Below are 18,355 nucleotides of genomic sequence, written 5' to 3'. Positions count from 1 at the left end.
TATAAACTATTAAGTTAATTGTTCCAAGGCATCTTCGAGGGCAGCTTTTTTTTTGGTTCGTTTATTTTAAACACCACATTAGCGTCCAGAAGCAAAATTGAAGAGAAATAGTGAATTACCTAAGAAAAGAAGGCTTGTGTTTTTCATTTTATTTCAAGTTTGCGCACATGATGACGCTCGAGCAGCTATAAACTCGCACTTTGCCCCAGTTTGGTGGTTTCATTTATTATAAGCCCCGCAGGAGCAGCAGCTGAAGTGCATACATCTAACGCGCAGTCTTTGTGACCATGTACACACACATAATCAAAGGACCCAATGTAGCCACACGAGACCGAATAAAGATCATTTTCTTTGTATATGTGTGTGTATGTTTAGTCGTTAGCCGGGTGGACACATTTTAATGGATGCTTTATGTAGTGTAAATTTCCGACTTTAGACTGCAGACATTTTTATTGTGGTGAGTACAATTAACTACTACCGCTAAAAACTGTTGCAGGGAAATGATAGGTAAGTTAGCAGAGCAAGCTAGCTGTGCTGCTGAGTATCGAAATGTACTATTGAGAGTAAAAATAACAATGTTAACGGTCCTGACACAAATTATATTATTATTGATACGTGTTCGATTTACCATGCGTTTATGTGTCATTAAAATGAGTGCATTAATTCACTTCCCGCTATCTTCATGTGTCATTACACTGACAGCAGTCTAGACTGCAGAGATGAAGGCCAAAAAGAAGAAGAGGCAGGATGACTTCCAGAAAGTGAAGCTAAAAGTGGGAAAGAAGAAGCCCAGAGCTGATAACGCCACCAACACCAACTTTCGGTCCAAGGGGATCTATCTGTCTGAGCAGCTAAAGAGAGACACGAGTGGACCCACAACACACAAACAGCTCGGTATTAATGTAAGATCTGAGATCTTTTCAGATTTTAGCAAGTTAAAAAAAAAGCATGCTATAGGCTTGTTTCATTGAATATAACAAGTTTGTCTTCTTCCGTAGTGAGAGTAGAGAGCAAGTAGAAATATGTTGCGGACGGAAGAGGAATGAAAGTCAGTAGAAGCAAGACAGAATAAATGTGTGTGAATGAGAGTGAGGCAGGTGGAAAGGCGAAGATGCAAGGATTAGAGGTTGTGAAGGTGGATGAGTTTAAATACCTGGTGTCAGACATGCAAAGCAACAGACAGTGTACATGAGATGTGAAGAAAAGAGTGCATGCAGTGGACGGAGATGAGTCTTGGGTGATTTTTGACTGAAGGAAAGCTGCAAGAGTGCTGTGATCTATGGTTTGGAGACATTTACTGTGAGGAGGCATATGATCCACTGTGGTGACCCTTAAAGGGAGCAGCCAAACGAAGAAGAACAACAGAAACAAATTTATCTCATTTTATTCCCTCCTTCCGCAGGACCTCCTGTCTCAGCTGCACCATTACAACGCGAATGTGAAACACAGTGCCTTGTTAGGTTTGAAAGAGTTGCTGTCCATCAGTCCCTCTTTGTTAGAGCAGCATCTTTCACGCTTGCTTTCAGAAGTGGCAGCTGTTTTAACAGACAAGGATCACAATGTTCGTGTGGCAGCTGCACGTGTGCTCAGGTTAGACAAGCATGTCAAAAATACAACAAACACGTTTTTTTCTTTGTTTAAATGTGTCTAAAGTAAACAAACTTGTTTTAACTTGCTTACAGGTATATTGCACAGTGTGTGCCTGCAGAACGCGTGGCTCCGTTTTTCCCCCTCCTCAGTGCTCATTTGTCTTGTGCTATGACGCATATCGAGACAGGAATCCAGGAGGATGCCATAAATGTCCTCGACGTGTTCCTAGAGCACTACCCTGCTCTGCTAGCCGCACGGCCTGCAGTTCTCCTCACTAACTTCCTAGAGATGATCTCTCACAGACAGAACAGCGGAGGAGCCAAAAAAGCTTCAGACTCCAAGGCTTGGACCTGGGCGCTGTCCATCAACCCTAACAGGGCTGTGACGAGCCAGCAGTGGCGGCTCTCTGTTCTCCTCAGGTATGGAAGCTGCATGTAAACACAATCCGGAAAAATCTAAGTTAATAACTCTGAATGCCAATCTTCCTGTTTGTTGTACTTGTATCTCAGGCTTGGGCGCTTTCTCCAGGCAGTTGTTGAGGAAAGACCAACGGAGGAAAGCGATATGTCTGTCCCAACTGAAAGAGTTTTTGGTTCTAGTGGAGACGGTCGATTTACACCTCTTCATCTCAACTGGGAAGAGCTAACGTACAGCAAGGTTGGAGTTAAGATTTATGAACATTCTGGGGCCAAACCAACTCCACACTCCACCTTTAAACTTAGGTATGAAATCTCTGACTTTAGTAGCTGTCCAGAAATAGTTCGGTTTAAGCTTTTTTTTTTGTTTGTTTTGTTTTTTCATTTGTTTTTTTAAATTCTTTCACTGTGCAGACCTGAGCAGGATACAGGAGCTACAGTAAGTGAGGGTCTAGACTCAGCTGAGACTGTTCAAAAGTTTGCAGCTACTCTTGTGCCTCTCCTGCTGGAAGTGTGGGTCGAGGCCAGCACCAATGACAGCCCGTGGAATAACACAGAGGGGGCCCACCTACTCACTCCAGATGCCATGTCAGTAATGTTCCAGGTCTTGTCTATTCTGCAGTTGCTGAGAAAACTGGCCCCACAGCGGGAGAACCAGGATGCACTGGTGAGATGTGACTTGCATGTCTTTTGTTTTTGTTTTTTTCATTTTATTTTAATGTAAATGTTTGATCAACCTCACAGATATTTTTGTTTTCTTTAGGATGCGTGGTTCCGTAAAGAATACCTGGGAGATTTTAAGCAGCACTTCATTAAAAACTTTCCCTACGGGAGCCGGGATACACCCAGACATAAAAAGAAAATTGATCTCAAAAGGTAAGAAAGTTCATTCTTGGCATTCTTTTTATCTTTGGTGTTTTTATTAATACGTAGCTGTCATGGGGCGAGAAGTGGGGTACATCCAATCCAGTCCAATCTAACTTTATTTATTGAGCAGTTTAAAAACAACATAGTTGACCAAAGTGCTTTCCAGTAATAAAAAAAACAGAGATAACAGTTAAAAAAACATACATTAAGCAGACAAAGAAGTATATATAAATAACAATAAAATAAATACATAAGTGAAACAAGGAAGATAAAAATAAATCAGTATATATTAAATATAAAACATGAGTAAAACGGACAATAAAATATACAAGGAATAAAATTAACAAAATAAAAAGATTAAGAGTGACCTAAAACTGACTAAAAGCTGACTCTGGTACTACTCCTAAAAAGCCTTGGAAAAAAGGTGTATTTTTAAAAGTGATTTGAACATTTCAAGTGTTGGGGCCAGCCTAATATGGAGGGGCTGCTTATTCCATAATTTGGGGCCCACAACAGCGAAAGCTCTGCCCCCCCAGTGTTTCAGTCTCGACATGGGGACAGCAAGGAGTGACTTGTCAGTTTATCTGAGAGACCTTTGTGGAGTGTATAGGTGTAGAAGGTCTGATAGGTTCTATCATTTTAAAAGGGACAGGCAACCAGTGTAAAGACAACCAGTGTACATCCTGGACCGGTCAGCAGCCTGTTGATCGGCTGACACAGAAGGGCAGACAACTATTGAAATTTATGCCTACAGTCGATTACAGTCGATTTTCTGTGGACTCTGGAAGGAAGCTGGAGTACCCAGGGAGACTGTGGCTTATGCTTCAGTTGGAAATTTACGCCATAACTGCAAACCCATCTGAAACCTTATGGCGTAACCTGACGTACATCTTGCTGGAAATGTAACTACACGCCAGTTTGACGCAGCCTGCAGCTGCCGTGATTGGCCTGTTTAGTACCGTTATTTCCTTTTGTGCATTTATGGCTCCTTTTTTGCTACAGTTTTTGAATTTAACAATCATTGCCTGTTTATTAGGAATAATAACCCTAGCATCACTGTAAGGACTCACAAATATCAGCAAATTACTGGAAACTATCAGAATGGACGTGTGAGAATGTACAAAAAAGTCTAGAGGGACAAATCTGTTTGCCCAGAGAAATCTGACCACAACAAAGAGCAGGCCAGGAGAGAAAAAATTCCCAACATTTTTTTTTTTCTATCAGCTGACACTGCTTATTTATTTTTTAGCACCTGGCAGCTCTTTTTTTGCTTCTCATCCATAAATAATCTGCTCTTTCACGTCATTCAGTTTATTTTGAAAAGTCTCAACAGGATCTTGAGCTTTATTGTGAAAGGTTTATGTGGTACATAAACAAGCGGACACGCGATGGTGTTACCGTCGTTGTTGCTAACGACAACGCATAAAAACAGGCGCTTGTCCGTCTGTAGTGTGGTTATATTAAATATAAGAGAAAGAGAGAACTTTAAGAAATTAATATAGCCACTACAGTGACCATTAAAACTGTGAAAAAATATTGCCGTAAACAGTTTATTTTGCGACACCACGAAACAAACCATAGCATAAAATGAAACGATAGACATTTTTATATCGTCATTCGATATACATCGTTATATCGAACAGCCCTAACACAGAAGTCTAAATCAGGCCTTAGGTGGTAGAGTCGGCTGTCTACCAATCAGAAAATCAGTTCAAATTGTAAATGATAAAGTATCCTCGAGTTGCCGTGGTGAATCAGTTGGAGTATGAGTGAACGTGAGAAAGTGCTTAGGCATAGACGTGTGTGATTGGGTGAGTGAGACTTTCAGTAAGAAAGTGCTTTGAGTAATCAACTGAGTAGAAAAGAGCAAAGAAACCACAAAGGGGTTTAAGCCCAGAACCTACTTTATGTGAGGCAGGTGAGTTCTCTTAACCTGTGGGGACAGCTGTAACCACTGTGCCGCAATGTTGCCTCTTATTTATTAATGACATTAGATTTAATGTCATTAATAAATAAGTTAGATGCCTCATTGCCCAAGGATGCATCACATTACACTTTTCCTCTGCCTGTTTCACACTTTTCTCTTGACTCACAGCTTGTGATAAGATGCAGGGAAGCTTAACAATCTGCCATCAAAGGCACTGATGAGGAACACAAACATGATATGCTTAAAATGTTTACATTTTTCAAAATATTTAAATTCACATCTTCTTATATTTACATTTATATTATTACAAATTTGTATTTTATTTTATTTTTTGCCATATTTGAATGGATAATAGATGTTGACTTGTTGGAGGCTGACTGTCATCTATTTAAGAACTTTTTTTGATTTTAAATTCATACTTTTTTTTTTTTTTTTTGTAAAGTTTTGGTTGTTTTTTTTTTTGTTTGTTTTTTTCACCTATATGTTTGTGCATAGCTCTAAACTGCAAGTTTTGACTTCTTCGTTTTAAAAACTGTAAAAGATTCTGATCCTCTACTGGTGGTTATTTACTGTGTATGAAATTCAGACTAGCTAAGATTGCCCTCATCTCACTCACCACTCTTCAGGAGCAAACAGACAGCAGCCCTTCCTGGTCCAACTGTGGATCCTCTTGCCCTCAACATCACACTCTGCCAGGTGATGGTGTCCCTCAGCCAGAAGCAGGGCGTTGGTCAAGAGGCAGATGGAGAGTGGCTGACACCACTGAGGACGTTTGTCCGAGACACTCTGGGTAGCGGAGTGAAGCTGAGCTACAGGCAGCTGCAAATGCTGCTGGGTACCGTGTGGAAGATGGTGCTCACACAAAGAAGCAAAAGTAAGCGCGCGTGTGTGTGTGTGTGTATATGTATGTATGTATGTATGTATATATATATATATATATATATATATATATATATATATATATATATATATATATATATATATATATATATGACAGAGATGTTAAAACTGTGTCATAATGTCCATGTTTGTGCAGCAGTGACAGAGGACCTGTTGGCAGCAGTGTATATCTACTACAAGCAAAGAAACCTCCCTCTGCAGACACGATCACTGCTGCTATCGTTCTACAGCAAGCTTTACCTGCAGGAGCAAGGGCATGCACACCTAACCAGGTAACTTGTTCTTAACATGTAGGATTTTTGAGCAGCTGTTTCTTTAAGTTTTCCAAAAGTTTATGCACCACATGGCATAATTATTGGCGATATAGAAGGCAGGATGATAGCATCAGCATAAATAATCATTCATTTGAGTTTTTTGTCATATTTTTCCACATAATTTAGTAGTTTACACTTTGGCCAAACAAGCAAAACATCCCTGGTTCTCTGCCGTGACGGGACAAAAATCTGGTTTAAGGAAAAATATATTTTAAATTGCAAACACAGAGCTACCTGCTGTAGCATCCACTTATGATTAAGGAAGCAGCTGAAAGTAGTTTCTTCTTCATCATTCAGGCATCCCCTGCAGTGACTTTATGCCCAAGCAGTTGTCCCAGCTCACATTTTGCTAGCTGCTGATTTAGAGTTCTTGTATACGGGTCATTCCATGTAAAATCAATCAAAGCCTCTCACGATGAAGGCTCTGGAGGGTCCCCGGATCGGGACTATGAGGTGATAGCAGCTTAGTAAAGTGAGTAAAGGGGACATGCCAAAAGAAAATAGTCACATGCTGAATAGGCAGTAAAGCAACAAATGCAAGGAGAGTATCCCCTGACCCTCTGTGATCCAGGCTCAAATTGCAGGGAAAACTGTTATAAGAGTGTTATAATGTTAATTATATTACAGGTTATTCTGACTAAGAAGAAAACTTGTATGTGAAAAGTAGAGCTTTAATATGCTGTTTGCCCAAAATTGTCTTTTTGAAGTTTTCTCCAGTAAATCAGCAAACAGATAAAAGATCTAGAGTACCAATGCTTGTTACTCCACATCAAAGCCAGTAAATTGGTGCAGTTCTGCTTTGATATATCCCATGATATTGATGCTCACTGGTGGTCATAGAAAGAAAGTGTACTGAACAAGAACCAGAACTGGCTTTAGATTGCGGCATTGAAGTGCGAGTTGATTTAAAGAGTTTAAGAGAGTTTAAAATAATTTTTCAGCCCTGGAAATTCCACTAGGATATCTTTTGCGCTCTATAAGTTATAAGAGCTCCAAAAATACTAGAAAAAATAAAATGAATCAAAACTAGTCATATTTCAGCCCTACGCTGTGTACTCTAAGGGCCCGTAAATAGGAAAAAAATTGTCTTATTGTGATAGGAAAGTTTTTCATGCCTTCATTAAATATTCTAGCTGATTCTGAGGTCGGAATTGATTGATTTTATTTTTATATGGCGTGACTGTGCAGCCAAATCATGTAACCGTTACCACAGCAAAAATAAACTCATGTATCCCTCTTAACACATCTAAAACATGGAGTAATTATTAAACTGTGAAGCACTGCACATATACCACAGTCCTCTCCTGCAGCTGCATTGTTTCTGAGTTTCAGACTATCCATTTGACTTGTTCTGAATAAAAGATTGTAGAAGATTTATGATGGTCATGTGTTGCACAGTCCACATGAAATTATGCTTTTCTCATGTAATTGTCCCAAACTACAAAGAACAAAATCAAAACTAACCATTATCACATCTGTGGCTTCCCTGAATAGCTTTATTTTTGCTCGTAAACAAAATGTAGTGTAAAAATAAATCTGTCTCACTTTTGTGGTCACATTAACTTGTGCTCATACGTAAGAACTATAAGAGTTGTGTAATAACATCAGGCTTTGATGTGGTGGCCTTGGGTTCACATGCCCTTTTTGTCTCTCTCTGAAGGAGCAAGGTGCTGTCTCGCTGGTTGGCATCTCTTCCTGTGCAGTTGTCCCAGTTGGGCCACCGTAACCCAATGCTGTCTGCGCAGCTCATCCTTTCCATCCAGGCCGCTGCTTCTCGAGGCAACAAAGACCTGCTCAGCAGTCTGCAGACGCATGCCTGCACGCTGTATGGTGAGCATGAAAATGCAGTGATCATAATGTTTGGGGCCGCTTGAGAAATGTTTTTTGGGGTGGGGGAGCAAATGCAGCAATCATACTTGAGAACTGAGACCCCTGAAGTGTGTAATCTGTCATGATGTGACTCCTGCTACCAGAGATCTGCACAACGAAGCAGGATTTGGACTGTTAAAGGTTCCCTCAAGTTTAGTCCTGAGTTTTCAGTATTATGGAGGTGGTTCACTTATTACCAGGATACATCGCCATGGTTACTCATGATGCAGACCTAACCAGCACAGATTATGGCTATGTCCAGACGTACACGGATATTTTTGAAAACGCAGATTTTTCTATGTGTTTGGGCCTTTCGTCCACATGTAAATGGCGTTTTGGTTCACTGAAAACGGACATTTAAAAAAAAAAACTCCTGGCAGGGTGGAGATTTTCGAAAACTCAGTTTTTGCATTTAGGTGTGGACGAGGAAAACAGGGATTTACTCACGCACACCTTATTGTTTACATGAAATAAATTATATAGACAAAATAGTGCTGCTGTTAATCTTACTATTTCCAGTTTTTCCACGTTTCCATTCCTCCATTTAGAAAGACAGAGGCATCAGAGTGAACTTCGGATGTGGCCTCTACATTCAGCACAGACGCTCTCACAACCCAAATCCCAATGTCGGTTTTGAATAAATTACATTTTTTTTTAAATTAAATTAATTTATGCTGTATGCATTTTGTTTATTCCTAAGTTGTGAGTCTACACAACAGCCAAAATACTGTCTTTAGTTATTAACATTTGAAATGATGAAGGCACTTGAAAAGTAACACAAAATTATCTGCCGTTCCAGAAAAACAAAAACTTTTCAGACGTGCTTAAGGTTTTGTGACGGCACAAATCCCTGTTTAGTTTTTCCCTCCCAGGCTTCTGATTGGCCAACATTTTGTTTTTAGCGTTTACATGTGGACGGAGATATTTTTTTTCAAAACTGCACATTTGGACGGGATTTTTATTATTTTTTTTTTTTTAAGGAAACAGAAAATCTCCTTTTTCAGAAATACCCGTATACATGTGGATGTAGCCTATGTTCCAAATTAGAGATCAGCAGGTATGAAATAACCGTCTACTGAATCAGTTTTCTGAAAAATAATATCACTGTTGCGCGTAAAGATCTTTTCAGATCACGAAAGTCTAAAGTTTTTGACTTTTTTTTTTGTTTTTTTAAGAGTGTCTTTATGTAAGTATGTAAGGCCTATCCTGGGGGGAACCCCCCCCCAATCATCTGGATGGGAACATGTTACCATAAAACCTGTATATACCTTTCAGCGTTGATTGTCCCTTTCCACATGTGCAAACTGCCATACCATCAGAGATGCTGGCTTTTAAACTGAGCACTTTAACGTTGAGGAACATTTTTCTGAAATTTTTCCAGAGTTTGTAGACATAGGGGTTTTTTTCCAGGTTGATGAACCTCTGCCTCTCTGAGAGGCTCTTTTTTTTTTTTTTTTTTATACCAAATCATATTACTGACCTGTTGTTAGTTTCTCCATGTGGTTTTTTTTTTTTTTTTTGTTCCTCAGACCAAATGGTGGAGAGGTATTTAAGCCCTAGTGGGAGTTGTCCCTTAAGAAGGCTGTTGGCCCACTGTTGATCATGTGTCTCATCACATGAGCCAAGGTGTGGAAAAGGGTGTGGGGTCATTATCAGCACAGGTTTCGGGTGAAACAATCATGTGACTTATTGAGATCAATTGATGCAAGATGTGAGTGGGCGTTAAGGTGCCTCAAAACTGGATTGTAGGTGGCAGCGGTTCATGTCGCAAGCCACCACCTCTGTTCAAGGATGGTTGTTCACAGTGGACATAGATGGCTTCTTTCACTCCTCTTTCAAACCATCTGTCTTTATCCAAAATGTGAACATTGGCATCCTCGAAGGAGTTTTTATTTTTACAGTTTAACCCTGTTCTATAAAATACAAATTCTTGCAGCTCTTGATCGACTTTAGTTCACTTGAACTTTTGTGTGTGTAAAAGACCAAACTGAAGGAAGAACACTCCGAGGTTACAGACACTTCACGACCAGGGAGAAATACTGTAGGTGTAGAAATGCATTAATTTGCAATCAGAGGTTGGAATCACAAAATTAACCTAAAAGAAGAAGTGTAGAAGCTTTTTTTTCTGTCATTTTCCTTATATTCATATGTTGCATGCATAGGTCTAGCAAAGGTATACAGACCTCCAAAAATCTGTGACTCTCTAACTAGAGTAGTGCCCATAGGAGGCACTACAACACTGTGTTAGCCACCCCAGGCAACTTTGTACATTGCTGGAAACCCGTCCATAAGAACAGCTCAGAGAATGGTCAGATAGTTAGATAGCTGGTGTGTAACAGAGGGGGTTGGGAAGGGGAGGAGGGGGGGTGTTTCTGATAGAAACTGCCGCAGAGCCAGCAATTCACCATCACAAGACTCCTTTTGTCTGAGAGCTTCTGACATCAGCATGTGCGTCAGAGACGGGCAGAACACCACACACACAGACGCATTATCTGAGCCAATACTGTAGTAGTTATGTCTTTCGTCTGTCTCTTTTACTGGTCCCAACATAGTCTGGTTTTCCAAGTATTGGTCCTAATTTTCCAGATAGAGTTCCTCGTTAAATCCCCACAGGGTGCACAGCATTGCTGTCTCTCCATAATTACACGTGACTTGTGCGTCTCTGTTTGTCTGTGAAGATCCACAGGATGGGGTCGTGGTGCTCTTACCATCAGAGTCCCAGCAGCGAATGGTGCAGCTGCTCTACTTCCTCCCCAAGATGTCCCAGCCTCTTCTGGCCAATCTGAGCAGCTGCTGCACTGCTGGACGAATCTCTGCCGGCCTCGCCGCCTCTCTGATTCGTATCATACATCTTAGGTGAGCCTTCAGACCCGCTTTGGAAAGCACATGAACACAGTTGTGTTTGACAGCAGATGGTTGCTGGCACACAGGCACACAGGCACACTGGCACACAAACGACGCTCTGCCTGATCACCATCAGATGGCAGTGTTGTTCTTTCACAGACAAATCAGTGACAGCTTTTATGATCTATTACCTGCTTGTTGACATAAACTGAGATGAATATTCTGTATTTTTTATATTTAACTTCCTTATGACAATTAAACCACTTTTTTAAAATTATATTTTGTTCTATTATCATCCCCAGTTAACCTTTCTCTGTGATGATATGTGTGTGCTGCCATGTTTGACCTTATTCTTATGTCAGTGGGGCAGTGTTATACAAATTTTGAGTGGTGGGAGTACTGAGTTCATATGGGATGGAGTGTGCGTACGGGTGTGTGTGTGTGTCTCGAGTGTTGTACAAAGAGCTCTTTTTGAGGCTGGAATGCAGGATCGTCATGGAGTATTGAGAAGATGGTCTGCATGTGTCTCCCGGGCTTTATGAAACACCCTGTTATTCACACACATTTCTCACTGTTACAAATCTATTTTCCCCCACAGGGCAAGGAAGAAGTTTTGATAATTATATTTCAGTGTGCTGTTATTCTTAATATTCTTGAAAATAGAAGAACACTGAAATCAAATCATGAATAATCCTAAAGTGTTTGAAATGTGAGAACTTTCAAAATTTACAAAGCCTGAGATTCAAATCACAATTCAGGGTTTTTGATTGTGTAGCATGATCACTGATTATGTTCTCCAGGTCCCCTCTGAGCAGCTGGACAGCTGTGAGCCAGGAAGCGGCATTGCAGCACGTGGACTATTTGAGCTTCCTGTTCTCCACCCTCATAGGCTTCTCGTCTGAACAGCTCGCCTCCCTGCAGGAGGCAGAGGATGACAGCGTCCTGCCTCCCGCCGCTCTTTCACCTCTCAGCCTCTACCCCACCCCGCTGGAGCAGTTCACACACCACTGGGACATTGTTGAGGTGTGTTCACTGTTCACCTTTTTAATCCCACACTGAAACCCTTACATTTAACATTAGAAATAAATCTGGAGGAGACCCAGACTTGCAGGTGAAGGAAGGGGTAGAAAAGACATTGTTTTGATATTCTGGACACAGCTGTGGTCTGTCGGTCCCCCCAGTCTCTCTCAGTCTCTCCTATAGAGCTCAGAGGGTGGAAGCTTTATCGTTGCACTCCGGCTGAGAGGGGAACGTTTATCGCGTTGCGCAGGTTGGAGATGCGTGGTTATCGGGCATAGTGGATATGCACAAATGCTAATGAGAGCCCATGGCATGATGGGAGAGTGACATTTCTGCACAGAAATTACCGTTAACGTAACTGTGCCCTGGGGCAAGAGTGTGTGAGTGTGTGAGCAAGTGGGGGGCTTATAATCACTAATTCAGCTCCTCAATTAAGGTCTCAGATCCTACCTCTCTCATCTCCCTGTCTGAGTCAATCACAGGGAAGTGGAAGGAAGGGGGAGCGGAGGGGGACGCTTGGTGAGGATGGAAGGAAGGGGGGGCGGCATTAAGGACGGACTGTGTCAACTCCAGTTCGGCTAATGAGATGGGATTGTTTTTAATGACGGCGAGAATGCCAACAGGTGCACCGTTCAGACACCCACCGGCTCACACACACGCACCTAAATTTGATAAAAGTTAATGAGAAATTTGATTTGGATTTCAAGTTAATGATGGAAAGCTGAGCCTTATTTTTCACTTTTAAAAAGTTAGTGGCATGTCGGTGGTTTAGGCCTGAAACCACTCGCTTGCTGACAATCTGGAAAGTGAAAATAGTGAAACTGAAACTAAAAGTAATTTGTATGTCACATCTTTGGTAGTCAAGTGACAATCGGGAATATTGCATTCTTTCTGTATGCTTTCTTTTTTTATGGGCCACCATGGAGTTAAAATGTTTTTAAAAATAAGTTGGGAGGAGGTAACAAGGGCAGTGCACACTGTTATTTGGAAGAGAGAGTAATTTTTCTTTTTTGTACAATTATGAGCAGTTTACCTGTCAAAGATAAATACTTATTAAGGATTTTAGCAGTAACCTGTAAAATGTTGAAATCTGAACCCCCAGCTGAGAATAAATGGATTGCCATAGTGAGTAATATTCAAGAAACTGAGAGAATTACTTTTTATTCAAATATTATGGGCTGATCAATTTACAATAAACTGGGAGAAACTGATGTATGTAATCCAGGTACATACCTAGTTTTCTTCTTCCTGTTTTTGTTTTGTTTTTGTACTTGTATTTGTGAAGAATGCAACAAAATAAAAAGTGTTTTTTTTTTTTTTTTTCTCTAAAGATAAAATAAGAGCAGAAAATCTGTTAACACCGGAGCATCTGTTTTAGAGCTCGTGTGGTTACATATCTGCAGTCAGATTCCTCAGTCACACATTCGGACTTTGAAATCATTACATCAGTGAGACACATGTATGGATATGGTCATAACCAAAATAACTGGTTGATTTATAGGAAGTGTGCCACTGTCTGGAAACTCTGGGCTCAAAGTCTCAGTGCTTTGACATCTTACAAACTGGCATTTGCAACTACCTGGTAAGAGACTGTTGTTATTAAGCATGCAGTAAATCACACTGATTTTTTTACGTAAAGTTTGTTTATTGCTGTTTTATTTTATTTATACTTTTGGTGTGTGTGTGTGTGTGTGTGTGTGTGTGTGTGTGTGTGTGTGTGTGTGCCTGTCTCAGACCAAGTTAGGGGTGGTTTCCGACAGCATGGCGGCCGGGCTGCTGAGAGCTGTATCCAGACTGCTGGATCTCTCAGTCCTGCCCCTTGAGCCCGTGTTGCGCTTCTTGTCACAGTGCTGCCTCAGCCTGTTGTCGTTGCTCCTCACCCTGCAGCAGGAGGCACCTACTGAAACCAACCACAAAAGGTGTACTTGAAACTCTTTCAGTGATCTGTGCTGATTGATTTTGATCGAATGTGTTAACACCCTTGCTTGACATTTGCAGGGAAGCAATTTGGGGTGCTTGCGTGACAGCGCTGAGCAGCATTCCTCGGCTGCTGCGGGTTGTCCTGCAGTCGTTGCGCGTTGCCAATCTGAACGAGGAGGAGCTGCCGCAGTTCGGACAGATTCTCTCCATGCTGCTGCAGCACACGTCGCTCCACAGCCAGCTGCTGGCCAACACCACTCTGCTGCAAGAAATCCTCCAGCACCTCACGGTAAACGCGCCCACACAGATGCAGGCATATTCAATTGAAGGCATTTGAATGACACGGATGGAGATTGATCACCTGATTACTTTGTGCGTGTGTTTCAGAGGTTCTCCCGGGGTGCAACCAGGGAGCAGTGGCTGACAGACCTGCTCTACTGTTACAGCGTCACCGTGGCTCACGGTTCGTCTGCTCACCGTGGTAATCTGGGCCTTCGAGACATATACTAACGGATGCGCCCAACAGTACGTGGTGTATTGCTCAGTTTAGCCTCCCAAACATGTTACAGTCACAATGACAACACGCAGGGCTCAGTAGTGACAAGTACACATGATCACACTTTCATACAGAAGACAATGAGAACTTTTTTGTTTTTTTTGTTTTAAAGTACTCCACATTCTTGTTCTTTCTTCTTTACTGTTTTATTCACAGCCCTGGTAACTGTGTATTCTCTTTTGTGAGTGTTAATACTGAACGGTCGTCCAGTGGCTACTTAAGTGACTTTGTATTAAAAGGAGTGGTGGGTAAGCAGAATAAAGGCAAAATGAAGTTAAATCACAGGACTCTTTCTTTTGTTTTAGTTTTTATTTTTCACATTTTTTTAATAACACATTTTTAAAACATCCAGTATATATTTATAAAAGTACATAATAAAGATTGTTCTGTGCAAATAAAAAAGAACAGCAAAAACAGCATAGTTCACAAATAATACTTTTGAGAGGGAAAGCACTTTAAGACTAGAGTGTGTGTGGTGTGTGTGTGTGTGTGTGTTTGTGTCTCGGTGGCTGCAGGTGGGCTATCTCTATGACTGGCTGTTGATAGACTGCCTCATTCTCCACAACGGGAGGAAAGGTTATCTCAGTGTGTGTGCGACAGCGACGGAGAAGGAGGGAGATGGAGTGTGTATGTGTTTCTTCCACAATGGATGAAAGGTTATCTTTTACACACACCATTTTCTGTAGACTTAACCCCACCCTGTGAGGTCATGGCTCTGATGTCATATGGCTTAATTTTAGAAAACTTGGCACATTGAGTGAACAATGCGTAGAGTAATTCTATAGAGGCAAGACTACCAGCCAGCTGAGAAAACATCAAAGAACATGAAGTGTGTGTGTGTGTGGGGGGGGTTCAATGTTTTCCCCGGCCTCGTGTCCCCTGTCCTGCGCTATGTGGTCTCAGGTGGTAAGAGTAGAGCTTGGCTTGATTCATGGTGTCAGTCAAAGGCACACAGTCTATACCGCTCACTAAAAAAGACAAGCATTTAATAACTTTTGTAGAAACTTGTACTTGATAAATAAAGTTGTGTTTGTGTGCACAGGCACTTACACTGGCTCTGGGTGCGTTGAGGGATGTCCAAGAGCAGCTGAGACTGAGAGTCCCGAAATGAACGCCCTCGTCTGGACTTTGAGTTGCCTAAAGGGCAGTAAAGTAAAGAGCTGATGAAATTAAGCTGTCCAGCTACATAATGTGAATGGTTTCTGAACACAGGTAGTTGATGTTGGATACCAAAGCCTGGTGCGCTCCTTTAACTGGTTGATCTAGTCCAGGGCTCACACCCATGCTTGTTCTGTTGTCCGGTTGTCTTTATGTAGTGTATCCATGGGTGTTACTTCAGCAAAGGCTCTATAGCTCAGTGGTTAGAGCACTGGTCTTGTAAACCAGGGGTCGTGAGTTCAAATCTCACTGGGGCCTAGCAAATGTTTTGGTCCTGTAAATAAATATTTTTTACAGGACCAAGGTTGCCAGACCCTTAGTGGAATGTGCACACAAGCCAGCAAGAGGCTTAAGACCCCTACTAGAATAGGCCAGGGAAATTGCTCCAACTATCCAGTGGGAAAGGCGCTCTTTAGGCACAGGCTTTTCTATATGTGGTTTAGCGCAAGATACAAACAGCTGGTCACTTTGTCTAAAACTCTGTTCTGTCCATATGGATACGCAGAGCACAGAGTGGAAACAAGGTATGCAGCCGCTGTGGCATACCTATTTGGGGAGAACTCATTTCACAACCTCTACACTGAAAGAGTGTGGATTTCTCCTACAAACGTAGCTGAAGCTAAAATAATCAATAGAGCTGTCTTCAAGCACAGAAATTTTACCTTCTTGGCTGAAACCATCCCCACGGTAACAATCTGAGACAGGAAATCTTGTTTCTTACACTCGTGGAGCACAAATGAACAGTCTGGAGAGACTCTCACATGATGGTGGCCGTCACAGTGAGGGTCTAGTCCCTGTGATCCTACCCACTTCTGAAAGTCCCATGTTCAGTGGCATCGTCACTACAGAGGAAGCTAGCAGCCTCTGGGACTGTTTGAGGATAACTTGTGTTGCCTCTGCGAAACAGTGCTAGGGATGACTGTATGGCCAATGTTCTCTTTGAGGACAGAAATGCTCTCACCCAGAGAAGTCTAGACCTGAGTCTAGACCTAGACCTGTTATATCTAGCCTGTAAAACCTAGCAAATGTGTGAGGTGAGGCCCAGGATGCAGCTGCACACATCGCCTGGACAGAAAGTCCCTTAAAAAGAGTCTTGATGCATTCTTAATCATCCAGGTAATTAAATCTCAAAAGGTTGATTCTGTTCATCTGGACGTAGCAACGTAGCAACAGTTCTGATACTCCTGAAACATAGGGGATCACTACGAGTTTTTGCTTAGGCATCAGTTGTCCTTCTCTCCTGAAGATTTCTGATAAATGTCCAGCTGGGATAACCACATTTACTCAGGGCCTTCTTGACCTGATGGTCTTCTGCTTCCGTGGCTGCTGTGTCTGTAGGGATGGTGTTCACTCTATGGTGTAGCGTCCTGATGACACCCAGTTTGTGCTCCAGTGGATGATGAGAGTCAGAACTTAAATACTGATCCGTATGCACAGGTTTACAGTACACATTAGCTTTTAAATGTCCCCCATTACTGATGGAAATCTCCCAGTCTAAGAAGGCCAACCTGTTGCACCAGCAGACCGCACTGTAAAAGTTGGCTGAGGCAAACACAGAGTCATAGAAGGTCTTCAGGAGTGGGACCTTCACTCCAAAAGACCTGAGCAGGTACAGCCTGCTCTTCCCTTTTCTGTAGAGAGCATTTGAATTGTGAGTCCAGTCCAGTTTATTGTTTAGATGAACACCAAGGTACCTGTAGCTGTCTACAGGTCCATACCTTGGATGTTTAGTGGTTGCAGTGGAGGATGTTTGTGCCTGCGGAAGTCTACCACCAGCTCCTTGGTTTTTCTAGTGTTGATCTGGAGGTAGTTCTGCTGGCACCAGTTCACAAAGCCTTGGCTCAGTTCTCTGTAACCCTTGTGGTCCCCATCAGTAATGAGGTCAACTATTGCAGAGTTGTCAGCGAATTTCTGCAAGAAGTACTGGGTGAAGTTGTGAGAGAAGTCTGCAGTGTAGATGGTCATCTCTCACCTTTTAAACAAAACCCAAGGTGTTCTGGGTGTGGTGTTCAGAGCTGCCTACCAATGGGTTGAGGATCGAAGCCAGAAACTTAGAAATATTATAGGTGACCGAGTTGATCATACAGACAATTGGTCTTAAAGGTACACCCTATTTATGTATCTTCGGTAAACCATACAGACTTGGTGTAGATTCCCCTGGGTATAGCCTGTGGTATGAGGTCCGGTCAATAGCATTGTCTTATTCTAACTGCTTCAGACAATCTATCACCCTCTTCCTGTAACCACTTCCTGGGTCTCGTTTCAGGGGCTCATAAGTATTTTTGTCACTGAACAGTGACAACATTTTCTCACGATAGTCTTTCTGATTTTAGCAAGACTGTGCACCTACCCTTGTCTGCCGGAAGGATGATTATGTTGTTGTCATTACTAAGTGATGTGAGTGCCTTCCTCTCCTCCATGCTGATGTTGGATGCTTGGGGATTTGCATTGCTGAGACAGGCCTAAACTTTCATCCCTGGTTGCTCTGCTTCCACATCTACAACATTGTTGTTTGAAATTTCTGTTTCTGTGGCTGTGATCAGTTCAACTCGTGGATTTGTTTCGGCATAACAGCAAAGTTCAACCTTTTTGTAAGGATGATTTTCGCTGTTTGGGTGAGTTGTATGTCAGACAAATCTTTCACCTACTTGTCCACATCCTCAATGTGGCATCCTTCTCTCTTATGGCTGCTACGGACACTCTCTGTATTTTGCTATGGTTTCCGATGCAAAACAAGTAAGTTGATCAATGGTCTTTGATCAGTGGTTTTTGATCAGTGGGCTTTGATCAGTGGTTGTTGATCAATAGTCATGACAATTTGCATATTAATGATCAAGGAACTGACCTCACATCTCATTGTTCATTCAGCGGGCTGGTTTCAGTTATTGTGCAAAGTACCGTTTATAAGGTTGGGGAAACCTGCAGCCAGCTGAGACTGAAGAAGTCACTTGGATGAGTGACGAAACGTTTCTCC

The 18,355-nt window shown here is 41.9% G+C and overlaps 2 protein-coding genes and 1 non-coding gene across 4 annotated transcripts in view; 2 read left to right on the top strand and 1 right to left on the bottom strand.

The window, feature by feature from the left end:
- Nucleotides 1-272: 272 nt before the first annotated feature.
- Nucleotides 273-14,502, top strand: tex10 (testis expressed 10). 2 transcript variants are annotated; one of them, XM_084943058.1, is made up of 16 exons: nucleotides 273-457; nucleotides 706-902; nucleotides 1,403-1,590; nucleotides 1,683-2,009; nucleotides 2,100-2,312; nucleotides 2,421-2,673; nucleotides 2,770-2,882; nucleotides 5,427-5,674; nucleotides 5,837-5,972; nucleotides 7,675-7,844; nucleotides 10,562-10,739; nucleotides 11,528-11,750; nucleotides 13,249-13,329; nucleotides 13,482-13,666; nucleotides 13,746-13,956; nucleotides 14,055-14,502. In XM_084943058.1, exons 2-16 carry the CDS (start codon nucleotides 720-722, stop codon nucleotides 14,175-14,177), a joined length of 2,832 nt encoding a protein of 943 aa, XP_084799184.1. In that variant the 5' UTR covers nucleotides 273-457; nucleotides 706-719; the 3' UTR covers nucleotides 14,178-14,502. The 2 variants fall into 2 exon arrangements, with proteins under 2 accessions (XP_084799184.1, XP_084799183.1); XM_084943057.1 differs by having other exon boundaries at nucleotides 703-902.
- A 55-nt stretch (nucleotides 14,503-14,557) lies between these two features.
- invs (inversin) overlaps nucleotides 14,558-18,355 on the bottom strand; it is a 39,474-nt gene continuing 35,676 nt past the window's right edge. Inside the window, exons 18-19 of the mRNA XM_084943056.1 lie at nucleotides 15,274-15,360; nucleotides 14,558-15,191 (exon numbers count right to left, since the gene is read on the bottom strand). Coding sequence (XP_084799182.1) covers nucleotides 15,076-15,191; nucleotides 15,274-15,360 — 203 coding nt within the window. The 3' untranslated portion in view covers nucleotides 14,558-15,075. The remainder of the gene's footprint in view (nucleotides 15,192-15,273; nucleotides 15,361-18,355) is intronic.
- On the top strand, nucleotides 15,567-15,639 carry trnat-ugu (transfer RNA threonine (anticodon UGU)). Its single transcript has one exon. It is a non-coding gene; the product is annotated as a tRNA-Thr (tRNA).

This window comes from Perissodus microlepis, chromosome 11 (genome assembly GCF_051167445.1).
Source record: "Perissodus microlepis isolate ML-2025 ecotype Zambia chromosome 11, ASM5116744v1, whole genome shotgun sequence".
Taxonomy (NCBI): domain Eukaryota; kingdom Metazoa; phylum Chordata; class Actinopteri; order Cichliformes; family Cichlidae; genus Perissodus; species Perissodus microlepis.
The sequence above is the reverse complement of the archived record's forward strand: the minus strand, read 5'-3'. Positions and strand labels throughout refer to the sequence as shown.

What these genes read in the sequence shown, in the direction of transcription:
- tex10 (XM_084943058.1), top strand. Translation starts at nt 720, where the DNA reads ATGAAGGCCAAAAAGAAGAAGAGGCAGGATGACTTCCAGAAAGTGAAG. An exon ending in GCTCACACAAAGAAGCAAAA is followed by an intron (nt 5,675 to 5,836) that starts GTAAGCGCGCGT and finishes ATGTTTGTGCAG; the next exon opens with CAGTGACAGAGGACCTGTTG. An exon ending in AAATCCTCCAGCACCTCACG is followed by an intron (nt 13,957 to 14,054) that starts GTAAACGCGCCC and finishes CGTGTGTTTCAG; the next exon opens with AGGTTCTCCCGGGGTGCAAC.